At 36.8% G+C, this 15,814-nt stretch overlaps 1 protein-coding gene across 6 annotated transcripts in view; it reads right to left on the reverse strand.

Annotated features, from left to right (window-relative positions):
• Positions 1-15,814, reverse strand: part of LOC126754515 (sodium-dependent neutral amino acid transporter B(0)AT3) — a 66,369-nt gene that overhangs the window by 12,053 nt on the left and 38,502 nt on the right. For 5 of the 6 annotated variants that reach the window (XM_050466562.1, XM_050466560.1, XM_050466563.1 and 2 more), the window contains exons 3-9: positions 9,715-9,947; positions 9,073-9,647; positions 1,702-1,849; positions 1,287-1,648; positions 876-1,038; positions 612-818; positions 291-359 (exon numbers count right to left, since the gene is read on the reverse strand). In XM_050466562.1, the coding sequence (XP_050322519.1) occupies positions 291-359; positions 612-818; positions 876-1,038; positions 1,287-1,648; positions 1,702-1,849; positions 9,073-9,647; positions 9,715-9,947 (1,757 nt within the window). The remainder of the gene's footprint in view (positions 1-290; positions 360-611; positions 819-875; positions 1,039-1,286; positions 1,649-1,701; positions 1,850-9,072; positions 9,648-9,714; positions 9,948-15,814) is intronic. The other variant, XM_050466565.1, reaches the window with a different exon arrangement.

The raw sequence follows: 15,814 nt of genomic DNA on the forward strand, positions 1-15,814 counted from the left end.
TGAAATTTTTTAAGGCAATATATGTATATCATTAACTTTTCCCATATTTTGCTATAGTCTTCAATCACACTTCTTAACCATTTTATCTTAAATCTTGTTTCTCATCATAAAAAGCCAATAAGCTTATAACAAAATCAATGACTTTTAGTAAATTTTAGATTCAGTCTTTAATAGTAATACTAGTTTATAGCTTTCCATAGATTGAATTTGGGGAGGCTTACTAATTTACCATTCGCTAAATATCGGGTAAAAACGCTGTTTTATTGGTTGGAGTGTACCTATTAACTTACATCAAAGTCTCCAATAGTGAACCTTGTCGCTGCAAGTAAGTTCTGAGGAGGCATATCAGGACTCATAACCTAATTTTAAAAATGTTCAAACATACATTAGTCACTTTTTGAAATAGGTTATCCACAACGAAAACATTACGTGATAAAGGCAATAAATATGGGCGAACTGAAACAGTAATATCCGATTGACAAAAAAAAAAACACACAACAATAAACTATACAAAACTGAAGCAAAATTGTTTCGTATATAAAATAGCTTTAGTTATAAGTAGATGTAAATAAATATATGGTAAATGGATTGAATAGTTGTTTTAAAATCACCTCATCGTCGTCATTATCGATCATTTCCTTTGTCGATGCTGTAGTCTCATTTCTCCTTATTGAGCCCTGATGGATGTCTAGATCCACTTTTAGGCATTGGAAGCTTCGCATCAAAAACACAATGGGCATTGGCAAAACACCAGCAAGAATCATTGCTAATGCGACTCCCATTACCCATGTTGGATAATTGGATTGTTGAACAGCTCCCTAAAAATTATTTGAAATAAATAAAAATAATTAATTCACGTATAATGAGTTCGTTACGAGTTGTGCATTCCAGGCTCCATACGTTGGATTTTTGATGACCATGAACACGACTGAGGAAACTAGAATGGTCACCATAATGACTGGGCCAATATAACGCCAAGTTAATTGCCAGTATATGCCGGGTCGGTAACCAGTCATCTGATAAATATCTTCTGTAAATCTACATGATATATACATATACAATATTTGTAATTGAATAGACTGAAATCAGAAAAGTTTTGTATGTAAATATAATATTCAATCAGAGATTGAGCCGTAAATTTATTACTTTGAATCAAGTTCTTTAAACTAAAATAATTGTTAATACAAACATTCAATATAAGCATCTAACGTTAGTAATAGGAAATTTGCATTTAAAAGAGAGTGTTAAATTTTATTGGCATGTCAAATAAACTATAAAATATTCACCTCTCGTGTCCATAGACGTATACCACTGCAATTGTTTCCATCAATGCGACCACAACCAAGCCAATTGTGCCCGCAAATGAGTCAAACATTTTGAGCCAATATTCACCGGCACCTGTACAGAAGATGAAACCGACAATGAAGCAGAATAGACATACCACCCCTGTCACATGTTGTTTCTTAACCCGTTTAATGATATCAATGTCAAAAAGTGTACAAAGCATTCCCTCCAGTATGCCAATTTGAGATCCTAGGCCTAGAGAAAGTAACATTGTAAAGAACAGAACTGCCCAGAATGGGGCACCAGGTAACTCCACTATAGCCTGAGTAATAACAATAAACGCTAGTCCAGTGCCCTCTGCAGCCTGCAAAATACATTTTTAAAAATTATTTAACTCATACGTAAATGCAAACATACATTGTCCAGTTGTTTTGATAGGCTACACTCTTCAAGTTCCAAGTTGATGGACTCGCTACCGTTAACTTTTGCCATCACTGATTCGTATTCTTCAAATGTTGCATTCTTGTAATGAAGTAAATCATGTTTGATTAAGATGTCCTTATTACTGTTGATAATAAAAAGTGTCATAAAATAATTAACTAATTATAGTTTCATTTTCAAAATTTCAAAGGGAATTATGGCTTAACTATTAGTCCTTTTTATTTCCAACAGTAGTAAAAAATCATAATTTCCACCTTTTATTTTATTTTTCATATTCTATATATGAAGTATTGGAAGAATCGCAATACGTGGGTGAAATCCAACCAGCAACAAATAAAGAAGTAGAAAATATTATTAAAAGTAGATTTAAGGGGTTACATTGGTTTACGGGTTTCAAAAAATCGATTTTTTTTTATTGCTTTATTAAATTCTACAACACCTCTAGAATACTGCCCTAAATTTTGAAGTTGATCCGAGAAATAGTCTCGGAGATACAGCCTTGAGAACATGTGCGCTCGAGGCTAGCTAGGCTAAGTGCGCCGTCTTTAAAGTTTTTCTCGAAACTACTTTTCCCGGCACGGTCTGCATGATAACTCATAAAGTTTTTAAAATTTTTTGATGCGATTTTTTTTATTCGATAATGTAATAGATGAAGTATGATGAATAATGTATAGAGAAAGTCTGTCGAGCCGGATTTTCGATATTTTTATTAAAAATTTTAGAAACATAATTAAATTGTGACATTTATGACGTAAAACGCATACTTGTTTTCTAAATTCCGTAAATTGGAAAATTTTTCGAAATTAAAAAACTCGGCTCGACAGACTATAACTACAACTTCATTTAACAAGAATTTTTTTTTTATTTTTACAAATCCATCAACATTTCAAGGATAAATGATGCAGACCGTGGAGCAACTTTTTTCATTGTACTTTGGGTCACGTGAAATTAAAATAAATTTTTTTATAAACTTTAAGTACCAATAAACATTGTATACAATTTCTTTATATTTATTTCTATTGTTATCCTTTCTGAAAACAGTTTTTCTTTTGGCGCATTTTTGGTGCTGCTGGACGTATGTAACCCCTTAAACCAAAAAAGGCTCCCGGCTTCGGCTTGGGAAAACCAATAGCAAAGCTTACGATGATAATAAACGCTTGCCTTAATTTCAGATATGTCCCATTGTCATGGAAAGTATCTGAAATCATTATGGTACAAAAACCTGGCAAAAGCACACATCAAGCCTCGTCATATCGTTCAATCTCACCTATTTTGTCCAAACTACTTGAAGCTGTAATCATAAGAAGATTTCAGAACATAATTGCAGAAAAGGGACTTATACCAATTCATCAATTTGGATTTAGATCTCAACATTCCACAATTGATCAAGATCATCGAATAACGAGCATAATCGAAGATGCGATGGAAAAAAAGCACAGTTGCACAGCTGTTTTTCTTGAAGTATCCCAGGCGTTCGATAGAGTATGGCACCATGGCTTCATAAATTAAGACTTCACTTTCCACGGTATTTAACCGATCTAGTTGACCCTTACCTGAGCAACCGCTACTTCAGAATCAAGATGGGACAATCATATACAATCATACAGTACAGCCGATAAAAACAGGTGTACCTCAAGGAAGTGTCCTGGGACCACTCTTATACATTTGGTTTACTAACGACATGCCTACGCCACCAAATTGCACTATTGCCACTTTTGCAGATGATACCTGCATCATTACGACCGGCAAAAATGAAGTTGAGTCATTGCACTGAATGCAATCTTCACTAAGTCAAATTGTAGAATGGACACGGTACATTACTTTAAACGAGTTGAAGTCTATCCATATAAACTTCACTAACATAAGTGTTACGAACATCCCCTTACATATTGGAAATGAAGTAATCCCTTACTCCATCTCGGTGATATGTCTTGGTATGACGTTGGACGCAAAGTTGACTTGGAAGGAACACATACAAAAAAATAGTTTAAGAATTTAAACTAAAATACCAGAAAATAAACTGGTTGATCGGCAAGAAATCACCTTTAACAACGTCAAATAAAATCCTAGTCCACAATCAAACTTTGAAACCTGTTTGGACATATAGAATTCAACTATGGGGTTGCGGTGCATCAAAGCGGTGCAAAGATTCCAAGACAAAGTTCTGCGAAAGATGGTAAATGCCCCGTGGTACATCCGCAATTCGGATCTGCATCGTGATCTTCATTTAAATATGATTCGGGAAGTCATTCGCGAAACAGCATCGAAATATGCAAAAGGGTTCCAAAATCATGTTAACACCAAAGACCGGCAACTAGGAGAGACTAGAAAAAGCAGGCGCAGACTGAAAAGAACAACGTTTCATGATTTATTAAGAATCCAAGAAAATAAGAAATATCATTATATTTAGTTAAAAACAGAAATGCTTCATATTACAGCTTTTATTGTTTTACTTCATAAATTGAGAAAAATATTGTTTCTTAGTTTACATTTATCACTAATTGTGATTTCAATGAAATGTAAAACCATCATTTATTACGTTTCAATAAAAAAAATCATATATGTTATCGTTTAATAATCGAGAGATATTTTTGTACTCCTCATCGTCTACTGACACCACAATGGCAAAAAACCTATTCTCATAGAAAGAATAGTTTAGTTTTTATAGCGGTTAAACAGGTGCATCCGTGGTTTACGCCTTTCAATGCGCCAAATGTATTTTATACAATAACGATCTATTTACGCTGTAAAAAATGAAAAATTTTCCTCATGGTTGATCCGTCGTCATGAAATGTTTAACTTTAAAATATATTTATCTTTTGTTATATTAACTTTTTGGGTAATTTTATAAAGAAGTAGTAGAAGCCTACAATTGGTGGCCTCTATTGGTTATAGCGAAATTTAGAACGCAAAAGATTAGAGCGATAGTCGAATTAGCAGTACGAGCACATACTTTCCATTATTTTCACAATCAATTTTATAATATTAGAGTGATGAACGTTTCTTTTATCCTTATACATATATGTTTACTCATCTATGAACTTATGCGAAAAAGGTTTTTAAAAATTAATTGTTAATCTTCGACTTGAAGTTATTATACTTTTTTTGCAGATATCAGTCGAGCTATACTAGCTCTGATTTTTTTCGAACTTTGGCAAAATAGTCGTCATCAAACGTACTCATTAGTTAATACAGAATGATAATACATACTTGTGTAGTTCGCCGTGTTTGTACTAGGAAATAAATAAATTCAATACTAAGGCGGGATTCTCAAATATCTAGCAGTAGTAATAGGACCAACGTCGACAGTCATCGGTAAAATTTAATGTAATGCAACAAGTAATGAAGAACTAACTTTGAACGTAACCGAACATTTTACTCTTGCAACTTGCCCGAACCAAAGCCAGTCAAATCCCTTACGATGCAAAATGTCAAGCAATCAATGATTTTATATATATATAACTCATATTGCCTTGAAGACGACAGCGCTAATTTGCATTAGCAGGAAAGACGACAAACTTCACATACTTTTGGCATTAAACTATAGTATATCCAATGTTATTCAGTTAATTTTAAGTTTGAAGACTTTATGTTAGATATATAGTAGAAAGTATAGACCCAATTTTATATATTATATTTTTTGCCAATACCATGTGCAATTTAAAGGCCAAGGATTCCTTACATACAATCACCAATCAAATAGAGTAATGTCAACCGGGTATTTAAAAACCTTGAAAACAAAATTCGGTAAATATGCGGTCAAGTTTTCGCCCAATTTTGGGCACAAATATGCACTGTCATGAGTAAAACATTGTTCCTAGATTTATATACCGGAAAGTGAAAGAATCGAAAGCAATTTAAAATTGTGCTATATATGGAAGTAGGCGTGGTTATAGTCCGATATCCTCCATTTACACACTGTGTGATTGAAATGTTAAAATAATGTCATGTACCGAATTTTGTTGAAATCGGTCAAGCCGGTCACGAGAAATGTGATTTCACCTTTTGAACTAGGCCCTTATAAACTTGTCTAATACCATCTCGGTGGTAAATTTAATGCCTCTGGAGTTTTAGGTTATTAATAAATCGTGCTTTTAGTAGTTTTAACAGTATGAAAGTGAGCAGGGTTGTAATCCGATTTCATTTATTTTCACACCGTCGGTAGGGATTGTTATAGGATTTATCTTGAGCGAAATATATTATTTTGGCTTGAACAGTTTGAGAGGCATGTTGATTGAACCTATTAGGCAGAGCCATGCCCACTTTTTAAAGATGCTTAGCCTATACTCTACCTATTGCTACTGTGATCCTCTGTGTAAATTTACAGTTCTATATTTAAATTTAGTACTTAGTGATGTCATTTTATTGGTTTTTATTTAATGGCGTGTTTTGGGCAAGTGGTCTGGTTACTCCCATCTAAAAACTCGTTCTTACTTTTGTCAATGAACCTTTGTATGTATCAAGGTTTTTTACAATATCTAAAGTGGAGAATGGAGTCATGTGTAGAAATTCACGCAAGTGAGGAAAGTTCTCTGATCGCCATTCATTTGGGAGTGGCCAGAAACGATTCTTTTACATATGGCTCAAGCAGCTCACGACTTCCGGTCTTACACCAAATATCCTCTGGGTAGCCTAAGAACATCCGTTTGAAGGCAAGCTAAAGTGAGAAGGCGAAACATCTCCTCCGCAGGGTTTTGCGCTGGGCTTGGGACCCGCCAAGTAAAAAACGCACCCAATGAAAAGAAACAACCAGCTTCGAATGAGAGACCCCTCTTTCGATGAACGAAGGCAAGACGAAATATCTTCTGTCATCAACCAAACAGTCGTCGCACTCGCGGCTTGGCTCTCACGTCACTGTTGACAGTCATAACTTAGTAGTCGTAGATATTTTCGTCTATCTTGGAACCAGTATAAACACCTTCAAAAATGTCAGCCTGGAAGTCCAGCGCAGAATAACTTTTACCAACAGGTGCTACTTCGGACTGAGTAGGCAATTGAGAAGTAAAGTCTTCTCTCGTCGAACAAAAACCAAACTCTATAAGTCACTCATTATTCCCGTCCTGTTATATAGTGCAGAGGCATGGACGATGACAACAACTGATGAGTCGACGTTGCGAGTTTTCAAGAGAAAGGTTTATGGTCCTTTGCGCATTGGCAACGGCGAGTATCGCAGTCGATTGAATGGTGGGCCATACGAGATTAACGGCGTCGTTGACATGGTTCAGCGAATTAAAAGACAGCGGCAACGCTGGCTAGGTCATGTTGTCCAAATGAACGAAAACGCTCCAGCTCTGAAAGTATTCGACGCAGTACCCGCCGAGGGAAGCAGAGGAAGAGGAAGACCTCCACTCCGTTGGAAAGACCAAATGGAGAAAGACCTGACTTCGCTTGGAATATCCAATTGGCGCCACATGGCGAAAAGAAGAAACTACTGGTGCGCTGTTGTTAACTCGGCTATAATCGCGTAAGCGGTGTCTACGCCAATAAAGAAGAAGAAAAGAGTTACTCAAGATCTACAGTCACGAACGGACAGTCGGATTTCAACTCGTCTCATCATACTGATCATTTATACATACATAACACTATATCTAATTCGATTAGTTTTAGGTGATACATATAGCCGTTAAGTAAACAAAACTATTATATTCTGTAGCAACATGTTGCAGGAGATTACATAATAGCGTTTTGTAGGCGCGTCAGTGGTCCGATCGATATGTATGTACCAAGTTTCATCAAGATATTTAAATTTTTCCTGAAGTTACGGTTTGCACGGACGGACCGACAGACAGTGCAGCGGATTTCAACTCGTCTTGTCATCCTGATAATTTTTATGATATATACATATGTATGTATATAACGCAATATCTAACTCGATTAGTTCTAAGTGATACAGCCAATCGTTAGGTGAACAATTATTATATTACCATTATACGATAAGAGTATAAGAAGTGCAAAATTTGATTTTTTTGAGGAAAGATCCTTGGTTTCCTTCTATTTTATGTTCCTTTCTCCATGTTCTAATAAATAATTCAAACGAACGCGAGCTTCGGAGAAGTATTACTCAAAAATTATACGACATCCACAGCAAATTTTAGTTGTGACAATCCAGTCCTATGCTTTGCTGATTATAGCAGCTTTGTAGTAGGCACATAAACGCATAAGCAATGTACATATGTATGTACATACATATGAATACGGAAATAACATTTCAATGCCAATATGTAAGATATCAAATCAAAACTCAACGCGTTAAGATTATTGAACCCATATTATAAGTTCACTGAATTGTGTGTAAGCATAGTAACTTGTGCCATATATTTTTGGATTTGACCACTCATCATAATATACATACATATATGTAGAATGCTTTCATAATCAAAGTGCCTTCCAATATGCATATGGGTTGGAAAAATCAAAGGTGTAATTTCAATGTCGCCAACAAGATTCTATTTATGTTCAAGAATATCTTATTTTGTAGGGTTGAATATTTCTTTACTTTTGCAGTTTCAACTAAGTGTTGTTGTATATTTTGGTGCTATTTCACAAGCTAATTACATATTTTTACAAGCGCCTGTATAATTTTAATTGCGTATAACTTTAAAAGAATATTTTTTGACGTAAAGTGAGAATTTTTATATTATAATATCTATTCTTCAAAGTTGTAAGTTTATTTTCCTTGCTCAAAAATGTATTGCAAAGAAACAAAAATCCTATGTTAACTTCTTTACGGGAAGAAGCAAAATCTGAAACTTCAGCGGAAGTTTGCACAAAATAAATAAACTTGGAAAATAATGGACACACAAACACTTATATAGATTTATATATTATATAAATGCTATTACAAAACCATTACAGGTGGAAACATAAATGTGTATATTTGTAATAAAATCAAATAACATATGTTTCCATTTTATTTGAATGTAAATATACTAACTCGAACGAATCTTGTAAGAACTAGTACATAGAATTAAACAAAAAAAAGTTTCCTATCGAAGTTTAAAGTTGAGAAAACATTGCAAAATACTAAAATTGATATTGGAATAGCATACACGCTCGTCTCTATGTACGACCCTAATGTGCACTCTTTGGAAATAAACAATTGGTGAATTTCAATTGCTTCAATTATACACTGCTTTGTCTTTTAATTGAAGAATCAAAGCTCTATTGATATGATTTATTCACAACACACCCTTCCATTCTCCGTATGCCTATTATTTCTATAATGGATGTGCAGCTACAACAAATAATTATGACTAGCTCGAAATGGTTGTGAACTGCGAATACGCTTGTATTAAGAAATTGAATTGCAAAAACCAGATGGAACCAACGTTTTCTGGTGACACTTACAGTTCGATACAACGATCCACATTGACCGTTGCCTTGAATCCGAGAATGGCAAATATTACGACGCTTGCGTATATGGCGGTGATAGCATTGCACACCGATACTAAAAGGACATCACGTACACAATTATTTTTGGGCGGATTGTAACTTCCAAATGCTATAAGCGATCCAAAAGCTAGACCAAAAGAGTAGAAAACTTGTGTCGCTGCATCCAACCATACTGTCGGATCGGCCAGTTTCTCCACTTTCGGTGTATACATGTGTATAAGACCAGCACTGGCACCTCTTAATGTAATTCCTCGTATAAAAAAAATTGTCAACACAATATACGGGAAAAGCGATGTGAAGTACACAACCTTGCCGGAACTTTGAATGCCTTTCATTACAATAAAAAATACAATTGTCCAAGATAGGAACAAACAGAGGACAATCCACCACTTTAAGCCGCCTGGTTCATCCATCGATGGTGCGGCATCTAATGTTGTTCTATACCAAAAGTACGCCGTTTCTGATGAACGGGCACATTCCTCTACTTCAACCGTGCCATTTGTAGGACAGGAAGCCCAGGGTAAAGGATACTATAAAAGGAAGAAATGAATTCACGTGTAATTTAATTTGTGACTTTTATATTAATCATTAACTCACTCGAAAACTGTTGAATAAATAGAAGAATACCCAGGTTATTATAACATTATAATATAAGGCTACAAACAGGGTTACGATACAGGATGATATTCCAATACCACCCAGCCAAGGGTGTATAGTGTTCCAAACACCAAGTGCGCCAAGTCTCATACGTTGTCCAATACCCAGTTCTATTAGAAACAACGGCACACCTTCCAGTATCAACATCACCATAAACGGTATTAGAAAAGCACCTGAAAAACATATATTGAACAAGCTGTTAGTACAAGATGATGGATTGAAGTGAAAGAGACAGTTCGAAATTTGCAAGTTTTTTGCTTAAATTGTAATGTTCTAAAGATATTCCCTCAATTTCATTAAATAATATAAGCATATAAAGTCAGCTTAAAGAACGAAAATCTTTACATTTGATAAAAGAGATTTATAGGGACATCTGGACCGAAATTAACTATTTTTCACATTTAACTAAAATATGTTCAGAAAAACTCACTCAACCTTATATATTTACTGATATACAAGTATGTAGATATGTATTATAGTTGACTAGAGTGAATTTGTTCAAAATTCTCACTACGACAAATTGTGGTAAGTAAAAATGTTCGCTTATAGCATTGATAGACAGCAGCGTTAGTCCTGATTAATTCAGGAGGTAGTGAAGAGAACTTCGTTGCTAACTCCCATTTAATCCTCACAATTTTAGTGCATTAGCGACGTTCTCGTGGGCAACATTGTTATAAATGCCCAATTTTAATCTATTGTGAATGAAAAACAACCAACACTGATTTTTTTTTTAATTTTCAATAATAAAACAAGAATTTGTATGTTATGATGTTATGTTATGTTAACCTGTTGATATGTTTTTGTATAATAATAAAAAATGGTTTTATAAAAATTAGGCGGCTAATAACCGCAATGTTTATCTTCTATCCATTTTCATTGAAAATATTATAAAACGAAGGGTCAATCGGGTCCGACAAGAGATCGCAGCCGATTGGATGTTGCACCAGGACAACGCCCCGGCTCACGCCGCCTTTCTTGTGAACAGCTACCTAACCAAGGCCGAGATCCCAACGTTTCCGCAGCCGCCATACAGCCCAGATGTGGGTCCCTGGACTTTTTTGTTTCCTTGCCTGAAAAGGCCGATGAAATGGGATCCAAGCAGCATGCAACTCGACTCTTAAGGCTATTCCGGAGAATGCCTTCCGTGACGCCTTTAATACTCAGAAATTGCGCTGGCAGCGCTCCTTCTGCATATTTTGAAAGTTTTTGAAGAATTGTAACGATTGGTTTAATACATTTTTTTAAACGACTAAGTTTTATTACTTTCCGGACAAACCATGTATTAGAGATATGTGGTCAAGGTAATTATTTGGCCGATTCAACATATTTTTTTACATACAAGCATACTATTATCAGGAAAGTTTTCTTCCGAATTTCTACTATATATTTTAAGCGTCGGGATCTAACACTGCTCAGCTACAGAATCAAAAATTTCAACAACTAAGATTTAAAACACGTTATAAACAGTTTTTACGGTTTTTTTTATCGAGAGAAAGCAGTATGGTATTTTTAATTTCGAAAAGTGAATGAGATAAATCAAATGTGCAGGAATGAGAATTAATATCATAATATAGTATGTGTCGGAATGGTTCGTTAAATTCAAGATTCAAAAAATATAACACCAAGCATTTCTCTACGACTCGTCAGCACAAGGTGAGTTTCATAGTAACCAGGACTTAAAAAAAACAACAGAACAAATGGTTTTTCGGCAAAATCTATTATTTAAAAATAGTATCCTTCTGCTTCAATACAGTTTTTTGCATGGTCCAAAATCATGTTGAGCGAGTGTTTTAGGTCGTTGGCCGGTATGGCCACCAGTATGCCGTAGCAAGCCTTTTGGTTAGCCTCTACGTCTGCATAACGCTTTCCTTTCATGGGCAGATGCATTTTTCCGAAAAGGAAGAAGTCGCACGGTGCCATATCCTGTGAATACGGGGAGTGGTTAATGGTTAAAATGTGATTTTTGGTCAAATAATCGGTCACAAGATGTCCTTCGAATGTTGGATTCTGAGCAATTTTTGGTCGTCAGTCAATTTGTGCGGAACAAACCCTGCACACACCTTTCGTAAGTCCAATTGTTCGGTCAAAATGCGATAAATCGATGTTTTGGAGATGTTTAATTCCATTTCCGTGAATTTCAATGATGATTTCGACTAATTTTTGATTAATTCACGCACAGTTTCGTTGAAATTTCCGGTGATCATGGATTTTGGTTGGCACACATGTTGATAGTCATTTATGTCCTCACGACCACTTTAAAACGCTGTTATGGTAATCATCGCCATAAACTAGTTTCATCAATTGAAACGTTTCGGTAAAAATTTTACCAATTTTAAAACAAAACTTAATGTTGTTCGAAGCTGATTTTCGCACCGATAACACAAACATACTGACACTTAAAACGCAATAACTTCACTTCCAATAGGTGAAATGTCATGAAATTCTCCCTGGAAAATCGATAAAGATAGCAGATTCTAACGCACTAGTCGACATATAGATGGCGCCACCAGGGGCGAATAATAGTTAGAGGCGAGTTAGTGACGTGACGTGTTTTTTTGGTGCTCCGTTTATGGCATCAAGTACGATAGGAAATAATTCTAAATTAGTTCCTAAGAGCGCGGAAACACACACAGTGTCCACATCAGCTCAAGCTAATAAAAAAAACTGAGCATAATTAAGCTACAAAAGCGGTGAGTGTTAAAACACTTAATAAATATGTATTTATTTGGGAGAAGGTTTGCACAAAAGGGAAATCGCGAAGAGCGCATCTTCTTAGCTCTCCCTTTGATACCTGTTTAGATCCCACAATCCACAACCCACGCAAAGAGAAATTCCTGACGTTTCACGCTGAGGAATTTTCGAGCAACAGCTAGATTAGCGGACTGCTATATGAATAGCTGAGAAATGTCAGCTAAACCTAAAGCAACAGATGCCATCTTTGGTAACAATGAGGATTGTAGCCCGTTTACAAGGAGCAACAAGACCATCCGATCGCCTGATCGACAAAGCGCCCAGACACACCAGACACTTTAGAAGAGGTGACCCCATCAAATACGGCCACTCACGATGTGACTCCATCAAATAACATCACAATGGCAAATAATAAAGCCAGCGCCGACCTGCCAACACAAAGCACCACTAGAAACGAAGATGCAATAAGTGTGAGCGAAGGAGAGTTCGCTCTTGATGGTCTAGGCATACTAATAGAAGAGTTAATCGTGCTGACCCATGGCCAAAAACAAAGGTATGTAAATCAGCATATGCGAAACATAATAGACAAAATTTCGCAATTGTAAAAACAAGTAGTAGCAGAGGTTAGAGAGTCGGCTATCCACCCGACCGCCCAGACAAAAAGAGGTCGCATTACACTCAGCGACGAACCAATAGCGGAGAAGCAAACTCAACAACGAAGCCGACGATCTTGTATCAATTTACCAAAAACCCGAGCAAGAACAAGCCTAATTGATCAGTTCAAACAAACAGAAATAGAAAATGATATTTCTACTGCGCAAATGTTTGAAGCCCCTGTAAAGTCGCCAGCAATAACACAATTAGGCACGCAGCCAACGAAAGGGTCCATTAATAAAGCAACAACAACAACAAAGACAATGGAGGAACAGTGGAATATAGTAGCTAAGGAAGGCAACCAGAAGACGGCAAAATTGCCAAAAATACAACCCCAAGAGATTTTAATATCAAAAAACGGGGACCTTTCCTATGCGGAGATGCTACGGAAAATCAAGTCCGACTCAACACTCGGCGGATTCGGAACTATCGTGACAAAGATACGCAAAACACAAAGTGGTGAAATGTTGCTACAATTGAGCGGAGCAGTGATTCCAACCGACTCTAAGGAAACCATGAAAAAATGTCTTGGGGATCAAGCTCACGTTAAGCTTCTGACCCTCTGCCCTGCAGAGAGAATTAGGAAACCCTGAACTGACGATCTCGTCAATCAAGAGCTGGAGAAAGACTTATTAAACTCCCGGTCGAAGCAGTTAGACAGCTCCTAGTGACTAAAATGCTGAAAGTTGGATGGGTAAGCTACCGCATACGAGAATATAGGCAATCACAGCGATGCTTTAAATGTCTCGATCAATATCAAATATCAATATCATAATTGCAGTCCTTTGCCTGGTGCTCCCCTTCGCCACATTTCCTGCAGTGTCTGGACCTGTCCTCATTTATGCAGGTTTTTGCAGTGTGTCCGGCAAAGGACTGCAATATCATACCAAAATGTTTGCTCTGCTTGAAAGCCGGTACAAAAGAAATTGAGCAGGAAGCGTCAGGTGCCCAATATACAAGAAAGCAGCTCAACAGGTCACATGAGGTTCTTACAACTTAATGGAAACCATTGCCAAGTGGCACACGACTTTTTAAAACAGTCAGCCGAAAAGCGAATTGATGTGGTTCTACTAAGCGAACCATACAAAATCGGACAAGGCGTAACCTGGATAAGTGACACTCGAAAGAAAGCGGCTATATGGAAATGTAATCCCCTTTCTCTTCAGATGGTTTTGTCAATAATATTAATATATACAGCTGCTACTTACCTCCTAGCCTTAGCGACGAAGAATACAGGCGTATTATCGACAACCTAGTGGTCGATGCCAGTTGTAAAACCAAAGTGATAATAGCAGATCTCACTGGAAAATCAGCGACCATGACACTTGTAGCGATCACTACACAATTATATTCGATATAAATACTACACACGCACGACAGAGTTTCTTAATTGGCCAAGGAACAGTAACAACCAGCCTCGGATGAGACACGACAGAGTTTATCGACCCAAAAAAAAGGAACTGGCAACTCAAAACATTCGACCCAGACCTCTTTGAAGAAGCCTTCAGACCAACTACACTTCCCGACAATCTGTTGTCGGCTAACAAAGCTGCTCGCTCGATTATGAGTTGTATTATGGCATATTCGAGACAATCGCAAGACGCTTGTACCAAAGGTTACGTGGTACTTCTGAATACATCACTCTCCAAAAACACTTCAAGGACAAAAGAAAATTGCTAAAACAGGCAATTAAAAAGTAAGCAAGGATGTTTCCTTAAACTGTGCGACGTTGTCGAAAACAACGCTTGGGGACTCGCTTATAAAACGGTAATGGGAAAACTCCCACTGGTAGACAAATGCCAACCTCCCCCTCAATAATTGAGAGAATAGTTTCGGTACTCTTCCCTACCCGACCCGAACACACATTCTTCTATTGCCCGAAATATAATCATGAGAGGCAACACTAAAAAAATTCGTGCGGTGTAGACCCAACTCCTGATAACTTGGTAAACCAAATGGTCGAATCAGTAGAGAAGTGGAAAGCTGCTTGCGAAGTGGCAGCCAGGGTTATGAAATCGCCACGTGCTAGCGAACAGCGGCAGAGAAGAGAGCTTACACTAACATTGACGTGACGGGAAGGGTTGGCGATGAACGATGTACGAGGGGGGTTATCAGACCAACGGAGGTGGCCCAAGTAAATGCAATTTGTAACTGAATGCATTTTGACCACCACGTACGCATGAGTGTCACTCAACCATCCTCCCGACGTAATACTTGACGGTGATACCGGGGGGAACGGTACAGGACGGTAGGAGGTTTCGTTCGGATTAAAGTTCCACACTGACATGGGGACCAGGCTTTCGATGTTTCCTTCTTGTATATAAAAAAAAGCAGGGGCGCTAGATTCAAAAAGTCTTGTTTACTTTGGAACACACCTTGTATAAGATTTCAACGACTAGTGTATGGAGGAAGACTTAACTTAGAATTCAGTGATTGACCAATATTTTCGAAAAAAATTTCACAATAGGAACTAGGGTCCACGTATTTGGTATTTAGGGTTAAATAGTTTTGGTCCGATTTTTACATTAAATGCACTATTCGTGCAAGGTTTTATCCGGATGCATTGATTTGTATACTGGAAATGAAGCGCGCCCTTCGGTCGCGGTGCAATTCTCATTTACTTATCTAATCTAATACTTGAAATGAAAGAATCATGTGGAATTAAAAAGAACATTATATGAGGAATCGGCGTGGT

Source organism: Bactrocera neohumeralis, chromosome 4 (genome assembly GCF_024586455.1).
Source record: "Bactrocera neohumeralis isolate Rockhampton chromosome 4, APGP_CSIRO_Bneo_wtdbg2-racon-allhic-juicebox.fasta_v2, whole genome shotgun sequence".
NCBI lineage: Eukaryota > Metazoa > Arthropoda > Insecta > Diptera > Tephritidae > Bactrocera > Bactrocera neohumeralis.